This window comes from Rhinolophus sinicus, chromosome 10, assembly GCF_057876585.1.
Source record: "Rhinolophus sinicus isolate RSI-liver-muscle chromosome 10, RSI-T2T, whole genome shotgun sequence".
Taxonomy (NCBI): domain Eukaryota; kingdom Metazoa; phylum Chordata; class Mammalia; order Chiroptera; family Rhinolophidae; genus Rhinolophus; species Rhinolophus sinicus.
This window is the reverse complement of record NC_142510.1, coordinates 7,022,062-7,035,291: the sequence shown is the minus strand read 5'-3', so window position 1 is coordinate 7,035,291 and position 13,230 is coordinate 7,022,062. Positions and strand designations below refer to the sequence as shown.

At 54.8% G+C, this 13,230-nt stretch overlaps 1 protein-coding gene across 3 annotated transcripts in view; it reads left to right on the top strand.

Annotated features, from left to right (window-relative positions):
- SNX29 (sorting nexin 29) overlaps positions 1 to 13,230 on the top strand; it is a 426,403-nt gene that overhangs the window by 373,938 nt on the left and 39,235 nt on the right. For 2 of the 3 annotated variants that reach the window (XM_019715145.3, XM_088801234.1), the window contains one exon: positions 5,947 to 11,344. The exons of the other annotated variant lie outside the window; for it this stretch is intronic. In XM_019715145.3, the coding sequence (XP_019570704.3) occupies positions 5,947 to 6,079 (133 nt within the window). In that variant the 3' untranslated portion in view covers positions 6,080 to 11,344. Of the gene's footprint in view, positions 1 to 5,946; positions 11,345 to 13,230 lie in introns of those variants that run through there. 3 annotated transcript variants of the gene reach the window in all.

Genomic DNA, 13,230 nt, shown 5'->3' with positions numbered 1-13,230 from the left:
GGAAATTAATATGCGACCCACCCGCTGGACAGATTTTCAGTGTGTAACACGTCATTGCCGACTATGGGCGCGATTCCTCAGCAGGGCCCCAGGACTTACTCATCTCACGCAGCTGACACTTTACTGCCGCCCCACTCCCTACCCTCACCTCTCCCCACCTCCAGTAACCATTATGCTAAACTTGCCTCTAGGAGTTGGACTCTTTTAGGTCCTGTCCTGAGGTATGTGTCCTTCTGTGACTGGCTTGTTTCACTCAGCTTCCTGTCACCCGTGTTGTCACAGGCGTCAGAATTTCCTCCCTTGTTTATTCCGTTGGACGAGCCACCTTTTCTTTGCTCACCCCCCGGGAGAGTTAGGTGACCTGTGACGAACGCTGCGATGAGCATGGGGGTGCTGTCACTCGAGACCCTGCTTGCAGTTCTTTTGGATACTCAGAGTGGGGTTGCCGGGTCGCGGGGAAGTGCTACTGTAATCTTCTGAGGGTCCTCAATACTGTTTGCTGTAGCGTCTGCACCATCTTACGTCCCCGCCACAGTGTACAGGGTTCCCCGTTCTCCACACCCCACACCCTCGCCAACACTCGGTGTGTGTGTGTGTGTGTGTTGTGTATAAACAGCCATCTTGACAGGTGTGAGGTAGTATGACTGGTTTTCACTTGCACTTCCCTGGTTAAAAAATGGCCAAAGGACTTGAATAGACATTTCTCCAAAGAAAACAAGCAAATAGCCGACAGGTGTATAAAACTATCAGACGGTTTTTGACCCAGCAAAATGGCCGCTCTGTGTGGTTTGGCCTCATCTACGCCGTGACTTCCCACTCTCTCCACTCCAGCTCAGGTCTTTCAACAGAACCAGCCCTGTTGATCCAGCCACTAGTTATGGACGCCTCCTGTCCCAGCTGGCTCTTCTCCAGCTGTCATCTGCTCAACTTGTCCCCAGCTAAGCTCATCCTCCAGTGGCCTCACCCCCGTCCACTCTCCTGTGTTTATGGGAAGTGTTGGAACAGCCCCTGCCACCAGACAGCCTAGCTCCTTGTCACTGGCTGCTGTGGCCTTTAGGGCCACGCTGTCTCCAGCTCACCCAGGCCCTCTGCAGCTCTGATGGGCGGTCACCGCGCCCGTTCCACCTGTGCTCACCTCACGCCCTCAGCGACAGCAGCCGACACTCACAGAGCCTCCCCAGGGACCAGGCACGAGCATTTGACAGACAGTATCTCAGTGACTTCTCACTGCACCGCGAGGTAAATCCTGCCTTCCGGGGAGGGGAGGGGCTGGCCCAGGTCTGCACGTCCCTCCCAGGCCCTCCTGCCTTCACGTGTGCTATTCTCAAGTCCAGAGGGGCCTTCTCATGCTGACCCATCCACCCACCCCTGCTCACACTGGGTTCACCCGCGCTGAAGTGGCCACCAGCCCCTATTGTAGTGATCGGGCCCGGGGGCCGCCCTGCCCCCTCCCCAGTGAGAGTGGGGCTCCTCGGACTAGTATTAACCTCTGTACCCCTCACTGCTTTCTAGCAACCTCGCTCCCATCTTTTGAGTGGTTACTCTAGCCAGGCATTGTCCCGCTGAGACAGGTGAGCTAGCGTGTCCCTAGGTAAACAGGGAGGTCCCTGGTGGAATAAACAACAGCCATATCCTAAAACTCCAGACTTTGAAATCACTCCTTCGCTCCAGGACGTAATGTAACGAGGCCTTGAGGTTAATCATAAAATTCCTTTTGGCCTGACAAATGGAGCAGATCTGATAGATAAGAGTGGGTTACTTTACTAATTCCTTCAGGATGGACAAGCAGAACAAACCTGGTGGACAAATTTCATTAGAAGGCGCCAGTTCCCTTCTTCAAACAGCTCCCCTTCCCCAAGCAGACAAGAGAAGGTATAAAAGTAAGAGCTTTTGCCTCAGTCACTGGGCACCCCATTCGGGACCCCCTCCCGCTTGGGAGCTCTGACCCTTTGCTTTCAATAAACTCCTTTTTTTAAAACTCTTTACCTCTCCTGGGTCCGTATTTCCATTCTTCCGTCTCATGAGACACGATCCCGGCACTCGCTCGCTCACTCCAAAGTCCCCCCCCATCCTTTGGGGGCTCAGAGACATATTCCTCCTTCACTAGGTACTTTATCCACATAATGCTCAAAACAACCCTGCCTTCATTATATCCAGATGCCAGGCGCAGCGCGGGCAGGGAGCTCATCTAAGGAAATGCAGCCCGTAAGTGACTCTCAGGTCCTTGTCATAGCACCGTGAGGGCCGTACGAGCATCAGCCCGTGACACACAAGGGAACCAGGCTCTAGGACAGCGAGATGCACAGGAGCCTGGAGGCAGACCCAGGGCTGAACGAGGGCGTCCTGACCCCCCCAAATACAGTCGGTGCCACTCGTTGAAAAACAGACACCTCGCTACTTCCCCTCCTAGCTCTGGGGCATGACCCCCGTAGTGGCAGCGGCCCCTGGAGAGGCCAGCTGGACCTCCAGGGGGAGGAGCAGGGTTGGGTGAAATGCTGTGTCTAAGCCCACCCTCCCCCCTCTCCTACCCATCCCCTCGCTAACGGGTGTTCAGGGATAAAGGGGCTTTAGCAACGCAGGTGTTTTGAAAGAATAAAGGGCCCAACGCCATTCCGAAGGGGGACCGCGCAGCAAAGCAGCTGGACTGGCTGCAGAGACAGCAGGGGCTGCTCCTGCTGGAAACACATCCAGACTCCCAAGGCAGAAAGGAACAATTGGGGCTTTTGCATTTTGTCATCGAGATATCACCCTGAACTCAAAACACTGAGCAGAGTGTCCCTGCAAAGGTGTGAAAATCAGAGCATGGTAAACAGAACCTCTCCTGAGAGACTGGGATCAATCGGGATATTTTAGGAGCCCTGAAGGGACCCCCGGGGTGGGGGGGAGAACATGATTTCTTTTTGAGTGTGACTCATTCCCTAATTCACCTGGACTGCGCTGGCACCACCCCAGATCTGCCACTTACTCACCGAGTGGCCTTGGTCCTCCCCGGCCGCTGTGCCCTGCAGAGTCCAGTGTGGTCCAGGACTCACCGGGAGCTGAAGCCACATAGGATGGAAGGAGGAGCCTCAACTTAGTTAGGTGTGTTTTCCAGAAGCATTTTGGACCCGTGAGATATTTGTTAGACAAGTTTTTTCTTATTTCTCATTGATGTTTTCTATCACCTGTAATATCACCCTTTAATTTCCTATTCAAATCTCAGTCTGCAGCAAAGGAAACCATCAACAAAATGAAAAGACAGCCTACAGAATGGGAGAAGATATTTGCTTTGCTAATGCTACATCTGATAAGGGGTTAATAGTCAATATATAAGGAATTCATACAGCTCAACACCAAAAAGACAATCGAATTAAAAAAGGGCAGAGGACCAGAATAGACATTTCTCCAAAGAGGACACACAGTGGCCAATAGACATATGGAAAGATACCCAACATCACTATTCATTAGACAAATGCAAATTAAAACCACAATGAAATATCACCTCACCCTGTCAGAATGGCCGTCATCAATAAATCAACAAACAAGTAAGTGCTGGTGAGGATGTGGAGAAAAGGGAGCCCTCGTGCTTTGTTGGTGGGATTGCAGATTGGTGCAGCCACTATGGAAAGCAGTACGGAGGCTCCTTAAAAAAATTAAAACTAGGACTACCTTATGACCCAGAAATTCCACTCCTGGGTATTTATCTGAAGAAATCCAAAACATTAATTCAAAAAGATATCTACACCCCTATGTTCACTGCAGCATTACTTACAATAGTCAAGATAACGGACGCAACCTAAGTGTCCATCAGTAGACGACTGGATAAAGAGCAGGTGGTACACTATACAATGGAACATTACCTGGGCATAAAAAGATTGAAATCTGACCATGTGTCACAACATGGATGGACCTAGAACATTATGCTCAGTGAAATAAGTCGGATTAAGAAAGACAAACACCATATGATCTCACTTATGTGTGGAATCTAAAGAACAGAATAAATGAACAAACAAACTCCTAGATGCAGAGAACAAACTGATGGTTGCCAGATGGGAAGGGAGTTGGGGAGCTGGGTGAAAATGGTGAAGGGACTAAGAAGTACACACTGGTAATTTCAAAACAGTCAGGGGGATAGAAAGTACAGCACAGGGAATAGAGTCAGTAATATTATAAAAACTGTGTATAGTGCCGGGGGTACCAGCCTCATTGGGAGGGGGGATCACTTCGTAAGTTATTAAATGTCTGATCACTATGTTGTACACCTGAAACTAATATAATATTGTATGTCAACCGTAGTTGAAAAATACCTTTTTTAAAAAGAAAATGCAAATGTTAGCACCTAGCCACCAATGAAATGCTTTGCTGTATGTACTTTACAGCCATTTAAACCAAAAGATTCACGAAGGTTCAGTGACACAAAGTTAATAAGTGATAGTAAAAAACATCTCAGTCTGTGCTAAACAGAATAATGCCCCCAAATGTCCACACCCTAACCCCTAAAACCCGCGAATGTGACCCCTTACATGGCAAAGGGGACTCTGCAGGTGGGAGTAGGGTCTCGGCACCAGGGGGATTTTCCTGGCCGGCCCGTGTGATCCCAGGGTCCTTATCAGAGGGAGAGAGAAAGATGTGACACCCCTACACTGCTGGTGTCTCCCCTGGAGCCGCCAGGAGAAAGCAGCCTGGCCGACACCTTGACTGCAGCCCGGGATGACCCCCTGTGGACATCCGATGTCCAGGACTGGGGGACAGCACATCTGTGTTGCCTTAAGCCACTCAGGGCCTGGCCGCGTTACAGCGGCCCTAAGGAATAAACCGGAGGTCACCACGTCTGCATTCACAGCGGCTTCTGCGCCTGCTCCCTGGGCCCAGAGCACTGGCCCCTCCAGTCCACTGTCCACCCAGCAGGCAGAGGCCACGTCACATGCCACCAGCTTGGGGAGTCCCCTGCCTCGGTGCTGCTCCACGGGCCTCTCCCAGCTGTGCCCTCAGCCACACAGCCCTCTCCAGGGCACTTCCTGCCCTCCTTCGAGCAGCAGCCTCAGGCTGGCCTCTCAGAGACGTCCTGGGGACATTGGTGACCTTAAACTTTTATAATAAATGACACTGTCACTCCCAGTCTTCCCGCCGTGAGCTCCACGGGGCCTGGGAGAATACGCGCCACTGTCTCACCCCCACCCCACGCCGCCTGTGAGCTCCATGGGGCCTAGGAAACTGTTGTGGTCACTTTTATCCCCAGCGCTTGGCCACGTGTGTGTTCAGGAAAGCTCCACAGGATGAAGGAATGAACGTGCATATCCGTTAGCGTTTTCCTCCACGTGGCAAGGTTACACCCTCCCTGCCTTGTCTCACCCTGTGTTCTCATCACATGACTTTACCTACTTCGTTCTCTTCAGTGGCTTCCTGTTGCCACTGAAGGTTTTATACCCGGGCCGTGACCCTGTGTTGGACTCGTCAGCTGGTCCCCGTTCCTGGCTCTTTCGCACGCACTTGGATAAATGCCCTTAGATATCGGACCTCGGCACCCGCCTGGTTATTCTCAGGATGAATTCCACAAGAAGCCCCGTCCTGGGTTTGTTCTACCCACCCTTTACGACTTTATATGCAGTGTTCTCCAAAGCATCGTATTTTCTTTGAAAGGTGCCTTTGCTGGAAGATCAATGAAAATGGGGGTGAGGACTGGGGAGAGAGCCATGACTAGTACCTTCCTTCACAGCCTTAAAGTGGGGTCTGGAAGTGGTGGCCCCACAAGCTAGCTTGAACCCACAGCTAAGCTTGGGTGCTTTTGACAGACAGAACGCAGAACGTGTTCGTAACTATGGATTTCCCATTTCTCCACGTCATACTCTGGGCAGCACCTGTTCCCTCTGACCACCTGGCCATTCTCCCACCCGGCTCGCTGTCCACCTGGAGTGTTTGCCTTTGGAACCCCGACTTAACCAGATTCTCCCCTGCTCTGTCTTGCAGGGACATTACCCCTCCTGGAGAGCCACTGAACAAAAACAGCCGCCCCAAAGTGGCTGCCCGCTTCCCCAAGCTGTCCCGCAGTCACCCCAGGGAGACGGCGCGCAACGTGGAGCCCCAGAGCGGCGACCTCTGACCTCGATGGAACCCCAGACTCGGGCCCTACGAGCTGCGCCAGCTGCTTCTCCCGGCCACTCTGCATCCAGTCTGGCCATGGCAGCTGGCTCCTTACACCTCGGAGTGTCAACCACATCCAGCTGGTGAACCCCAGCGAACACCCCTTCCCCGCCGGTCACATGACACCCCGATTAAACTGGTCAGAGAGCAAGGCAGCTCCTCGCTGGACAGACTTGGACATGTGGGCACTGCCCTCCCAGGCTCTGCCCTGAGCGGCAAGGGTCATTCATCCCCTTCCTGCAGCCCAGGGTCAGCAGGAGGGTGGGCACCAGGCCGGGCTGGGAGCCCCGGTGGAGCTGCGCGACTCGTGTTTCTCTTGGTCAGATGGTTCACTCAGCAACCACCTCTTGACTCTTTCCCACGTGGGAATTAGAATGACTGTTCCTCTTTTTAATGTCATTGCCTGCTACAACTTACGGCCACGTGGGGTGGGCTGGGGCGGGGGCCTGGCTCCTTTCCCTTGTATTTCCCACCCGTGGTCATCGCCACCGCGGCAGCAGGAGCTCCGTGGTATCAGGCTCCAGGGAGACAGTCCACGGCCTTCACGGGAAGGAGCCAGTAAGTGACACTGCACTGTGGTCCTTGGAGCACACCCCTGCCCCACCTCCCCACAACTGGCTTCTGGAAGGACCAGCCCATGCAGGAAGCCTGAGGCCCCCTGGGCCCCCGTGCACCTTTGTCAGGCTTGGGGGTCTCACCCACCCAGGCCAGCTGTCAGCAGCGACCTGGTGACCACATGTCAGAGAGCCCCGAGCTGTCCAGAAATCGATGGCCTTGGCCTCACAAGCCCGAGGCCCCAAGGTCATGAGAGAGACTCCGCTGTAACTGCTGCGGACGATTCTGCCGGCCCTCGGCTTCCAGACCTCCTCCAGCTCCATGGGCCTCAGGTGGCCCAGTGAGCCTGGACTATGTCCTCTCTGGACAAACCGTGACTGTCCCCGGAAGACATGGGTTCGCCGTTCACCCTCTGCCCCCACCACACTCTCAGCGGGAGCCAGGACCCTGCTGACAGGTGCAAATGGGAGAAAGACGAGGGCACGGCGGCCACCCAGGCTTTGCCTCCAACAGTCCCAGTCAGGCGCCTCCCAGGACCAGCACGGCCCCGCCAGTTTTAACAGCCAGAACCATGGAACCGCTCCCCCTACCCCCCCGGGCAAGAGCCGTCCTCAGCCGCTGAGTACACTTAGGAAGAGTCTGCATTTTGGGGGGAAAGATTACAAAATTAGGAGGTTGTAAGATGGACTATACGCAGATAAGTGACCTGAGGAAGACGACACGTAGGGAATGTGGTGACAACGTAATCGTCCCTGAGACATGGGCAGTGGAAGCCTAACCACGGACTGTCCCTGGGACTCGCGGAACGGCCCTCCTCGGGGAGACGTCATCGGACTGTCCCCATGCCCAAGCTGCCCCAGTCCTGCCCCCCACGTTTGCCTAACTCCCCCCGGCCCCTCTGAAGGAGGGCCTGGCTCCCAGCTAGACAGCTGATCCAGAAATGCCGGTCTGCACAGTGGGGCCTGCCCCCCAGAAGCCCCGTTTCCGTTTGTGTTAGATACAGAATGGAAACACCCACCTCTGATGCCCCCCCCCGCCACCCGGGGCCCAGAGTTCTGATCAGCCAGCCTTTCTGGCACCTGACCTGACACACCTGAGTGCCAATCGGCCTGGTCTGCAGCCACCGCTCCAGGAAGCTGCTTTGCCATTCTGCACTGGAAGCTAAAATCCAAGTGACACAAAACAAAAAAGGCCCCCAGGCCTGACAGGACGGATGCTAAGCTGGGAGGAACAAGTCCCACTCAGCCTGTATTTAAAAGCAGAAACCCTGCCTCTGCATTCCTTAAAAATTAATCATGGAAACTATGCCCTGCTCTCTCAAAGTGTGGACTCTAGAAGCAGGCTCCTGGGGCCACACAGGCCCCATCGGGCTGCTGGCTCCTGGCACCCCTTCCTTGTGGTCATGCAGAAACCCTGGAATCGTCTTCAACATGCAGACTGCCCCTGATCTTAGCTCATCACAGCACCTCGTCAAAGCCTTAACTTTGGAATCACATAGAATGTTCCGCAATGATTTACTCTATCCAGCTGCCCTAAGTATGCCTGGCCCTGCTCTGCAGTGTGGGGGGGCCGACGTTGAAGGGAGGACGCCCCAGCTCCTGGAGAAAGGAGACAAAGCACCCAGGCCAGTGAGGTCCCGGCTGAGAGCTGTGGAACTAAATGCCACCCGCTTAGGACGCTCAATGCCCTTCGACCCAGATCCAATTCAGAGTGCAGGCTGTTCCCTTGGAGGACGCACTCAGCCCCTGTGACCTTCGGGGAAAGACGGCCCTGCAGAAAGGACCAGTTGAAGCTGCTTCTATCTCCTGATCCAGTTAGGAGGATCTTTGTTGCCTCCAAACTTGGCAGCGAAGAGATGAAGCCTCTGCATTCAGAGGGAAGCCAAAGGGGGCTGCCTGTCTCTAGAGGACCTTGACCTTGAGGACACCAGGACTGGGCAGAAGGCTCCCTTCTAGGTCCTGTCACCTAAGGCAGGCTGTCTGCTCTCAGGCTGCTTTAGCAAGAGCAGGGCCGACATCAGCAATCTCTGTCTCTGCCATCGTCTCGTCTGCTTCTTCCTTCCTTCCCCCAGATGAAAGAAACCCAGGAGGAGTAGGGCTGGCAGAGGTGTCTCTCCTTAAGAGGAAGCCAGAGCTCCCCGGAAGGGAGTCCACAGCTGGGGCACCCCCAGCCCAGAGCAACTCCTGACCCAGGAGCGGGCCTTGTCAGCCAGCTGTCCTGCAGTCAGGCCACCAGCGCGGCTGGGCACAGCTGGCTCCAGCTCTCAATCCATTCACTGGCTCATCTGCTCACGTTACTGACACGCAACCTCAGAGAGCTGAGCCGAGGCTAGAACAGCCCGCATTTGTCCAGTCCGGCCCTGGGGGAGGAGGTGGCTGTCACAGACCGCAATGCCAGGGTGGTCGCCAACAGCCAGGCATGTCCCAGGGCTCCCTGGTTACCAAAGGGGTCACCTGATTGAGTCACAAAGACGATACCACCCAGTGAGACCCAGCAAGGCACAAACAGCGAAAGCGAGGGCCGTGGGCCGGGGCTTGTGGACAAGGTCTGATGGCAGCACGCAGCTCTGAGCTCATTGAGTTCTTTCAGAGCCACTGCAGTTTTACAGGCGTGGCAGGTTGTTGTGTGTTGTGCCTGTAGCAAAACAGAGGCCCTCGGAGCTGTTTACATCCACAGGACCGCACAGCTAATGCTGAGAGGCAGCGAGAATGGATGCCCAGGTCTGGGGCGCAGTCAGGAGCCAGGAGTGAAGCCCAGCAGCCAGCCCGTGGACCAGACGCTGCTTGTCTCCCAGACCCAGAGCCAGCGCTGTGGCCAGGCCAGCCAGTGCCCTGCTTTTCCTCTTAGTATCACATGGGACAATCTGCCCACCTGAGGACCAGGTCACAGGGTTGCAGGCCTCGGCCCCCCACCCCACCCACTCACCTTCACATGGGGGTGACAGCCCAGAGATGCCAGCCAGCCCCTCACGTGGAGGCCAGGCCCTGTCCTCTGGGGTCTCAGCAGGCACCCTCCTAATCAGTCCCCTGCAGAATCCTTCTGCCATCCTGCAGCCTGCCCCCTGCCCAGCACCAGTGCCCATCATGGCAAGGCACTCACGCGTCATACTGTCTCAGCTGCCCTGTACCTGATGGCAAAGAACAGGCTGGCTTTTCAGGCCGCAGCGGGGGATGGGCACGCCCGGGCCTGCCTGGGAAAGACCTGGCGAGGGCCCAGCTGCCCATCAGGCTGTCTGAAAGGCATCTGGACGGGGCACATCTCATGCTCAGCTTCAGCCACCGAGGCCATATCTGTCTTAACCTTTCCTTGGTGTTTCACACGCGCTGGGCCATCTCCGTAGCCTGCGGCTGCACTCGGCAGGCAGAGGGGCTTCCTGCAGGCAGCGCCTACTTCCCGAGCAAGGCCTTTTGCAATGATCCTTTTTCAAAATATTGTGCATTGTTTCATTAAAGCTCACATGAAATATGTGCTGCAGATTGGCTTCTGTGTTAATTTTGTACTGTATATTTTATCTAACATTTCCATGCCAAAAAGTTCGTTTTCATGCTTCTGGAACATGTGGTCTTGATTATGTTTCTAAAACAGAACTTCGGCTACTGGGTCACCGGGAAGGAGGGTGGAGCACCGACGAGCTCCGTGCTCCGAGCAAACCCGCCGTCTGCGCACCCCACGGTCACCAACCAGTGCGACGCGGACGTCTCAGCCTTTCCGCCATGAGCCTTTGCCAACGTAAGGGCCTGGCTTGGGTAGCTCTGTGCTGCCACAGAGCCCTCCCTTTTGTCACTAAACCCTAACGACCACATTGAATGGGTTTCCTTACCGCCCTAATCGGTTTCTTCAGAAAGAAATTGGATTTCTCTAAAAGACAGTTGAGCCTACAGTATGGACGAGGATCCCACCAGTAGGACATGTGGGATTTGTTAGTGTTTTGGGGTCCAGTTCTTTCTGGCGCATGAATGTTTTCCCATCGTAACTGGAAAACCACTAGCTGACCTGCCCAGGCTGCCACCGTCCCCGTGGGTCTGCTCAGGTCTGCTCCTGCCATCGTGAACTGCCAGGGGAGATGCCACTCTTTCACCGTTGACGGTTCTCTCCCTATCAGTGTTCACCATTCAGGGGGTGCCCCTTGCAAAAACTGGGGCTGAGGACATAGAAGGGTACATGATGGTGGATTGTACGTTTGCACCCAGAGTTGCTCACGGGTGACTCCAGACATGAGTCCAGAGAACATGCGTGTCTAGGCGTGAGGGGGGGGTTGATGAGGATATTTTATTATCGAGGGTTCATCCCGGAAAGAACGTGCCTCTGCAGCCTTAGCTTCACCGTCCCTGCTGCTGGGAGGGGGTCTTTTGAATGCATGAGCCAAGGGCCCCACAACTGGGTCCCAGTGAGTGTCTGTCAGGGGTGCTAAGGCGACACCTAGAGGCCGGTCTGCTGCGTCTGTAAGTGAAGCCTGGACAGCTGTGGATTCGCTCGGAACCGTGTCGTGTTATCTACCCTCTTAGGTTAAGGTTTACATGAGAGAATTTCTAAACAAATGTGTTTAATTTTCTAAAACCTCTTGTATTACAATTTTCTTTTGGAATAAGCTGTGGTAATTTTGTTACAATCTGGTTGACATACACCTCTTTACAAGGACAAAATAAAAACGGTGACATTTTATACATGACTCGGTGTATGCTGTTTCTTTGTCTCAGTTATTTTCCAGCAGGTGGGCTGTAGGTGAACCTTCAATGCCCATGTTACAAACACGTCCACCAAGGCCGCTCACCACCTCACACAACAGCCGGGACAACAGCATTTGTAGCGGAGCCAAATCCCATTTTGCCTCATGAGGTGATGTGTATAAACTAGACATGCACGATCAAACTTCCATATGGGAAAAGCCCTCATCACAGGTTCCTAGGCCGTCACTCAAAAACACAGTTACTGGGCACCTACTGTGTACATGTGGGGAACAAGACGGAAGACCCCACCGTCCTGGTCTTACAACCAGGCAGACGGACAGTGAAAGGACCTCGTCGGCCGTCCAGCCTAGTACAGACGGCAGTAAGCACCACGGAGGAGAGCGGGGGGTGGAGAGAGGATAACGGGCCAGGCCCTGCTCCCCACGGGCCGGCACTGCTCACACTTGGGGTGGACACCGGGGTCGCGGAGTGTCCAGGGCACGGCAGGCTGCTCCCAGCATCCCGGGCCTCCACCCACTAGATGCCAGCAGAATGCGTTCAGTTGTGACAACCAGAAATGTCTCCAGAGACGGCCACATGTCACCTGAATGAGGGCGGTCCCCAGTTGAGAACCATGGGACTAGGCCAAGGAGTGCGCTCGGCAGAAGTGACATTTAAGCCGCCACCTGCTGGATGAAATGCTATCCCACCCCCTGCCCCCCAATAAAAATTCATACCGTACAGCAAGGAGCTTTGCCTTTTTAACCTGAGATGGTAACTGAGGAGAAAAAGTTCTCAGGAGTATAAGCGCCCGGCATGAGTATGTAACTCACACCACCAAAAGCTGGGAGATTTTGACCAGGGCCCACAAAGGGTGTCATGCAGCGCGCTGGGCCCCGTGCTGTGGGAAGGCCACGACTGGGCTGGTAAAATGGGCGTAGGACAAATACTGGTGTTTGAGGGCACGTGGACGGCCCTGGACCCCACCCTGCAGCCCCCAGCTCACCCAACACTTAGGCCAACGCAGCGAGGCAGATGCTCTAGTCTGTATTGGAACAGATGAGGAAACTAAGCACGGATGGAGTGCTGGTCCGAGGTCCCCAGCTCCCAGGAGAAACCGGGGGGACAGCTTCCATATGGAACACCCCGATTATCTTGGCCACAGCCCACCCCAATCTCCCCTCCCTGGTTCCCTCCCTGACGTCCTCCCCTCTCCTCCACGAAGTGTCTCAGCTTCCTGGCCACCTCCCCACACAGCTCGCCTCCCAGGGACGGGACTCCCTGGGGCTCTCCCATGTATGGGCTGTCGTTTTGTTTCTCCTTCAATCCACATTCCTGACTCTCGATTTCCCAATTTTAAACCACGTTGCTTCCTTAAAAACATCGGTTCCTTTGAAGCTCATGCCATCTGCCTGTCACCCCCTCTCTCCGAGGCTTGGGCTCATCTGTCGACCTCCGAGCTGCTTCTCACTCACTGCGGGTTAGCACCCCGCTCCAGCTGACACCCCGCGTCTCACTTCTCTGAGCTCCCCCCCTCCAGAGGCTTCCCCCCATGGCACGTGCCTCTTCCAGGCCAGCGCAGCACAACTGTCCCACCTCTGAAATCTTGGCTTCAGAGTTTCTGCTCTGACCCACTCCTGTCCTGCCAGTGCGTTAACTCTAGTGTCCCCACAGCAACAACTCTTCAAATTCTGCATGACCTCTAATCTGTCACTTAAACAACAACTCTGTCCTCCTTTCCCGCCAAGCCACCTCTCTCCCAGCACCGGTTCCGTGGCCAGGATGGTCCCCACTCCTTCCAGACTCTCTCAGTTGCCTGCCCCTCGAGTCAAGACCAACAAACAAGCTAGTCTACAAGTCAGTATTATCGGCTTGTAACTCCACACTT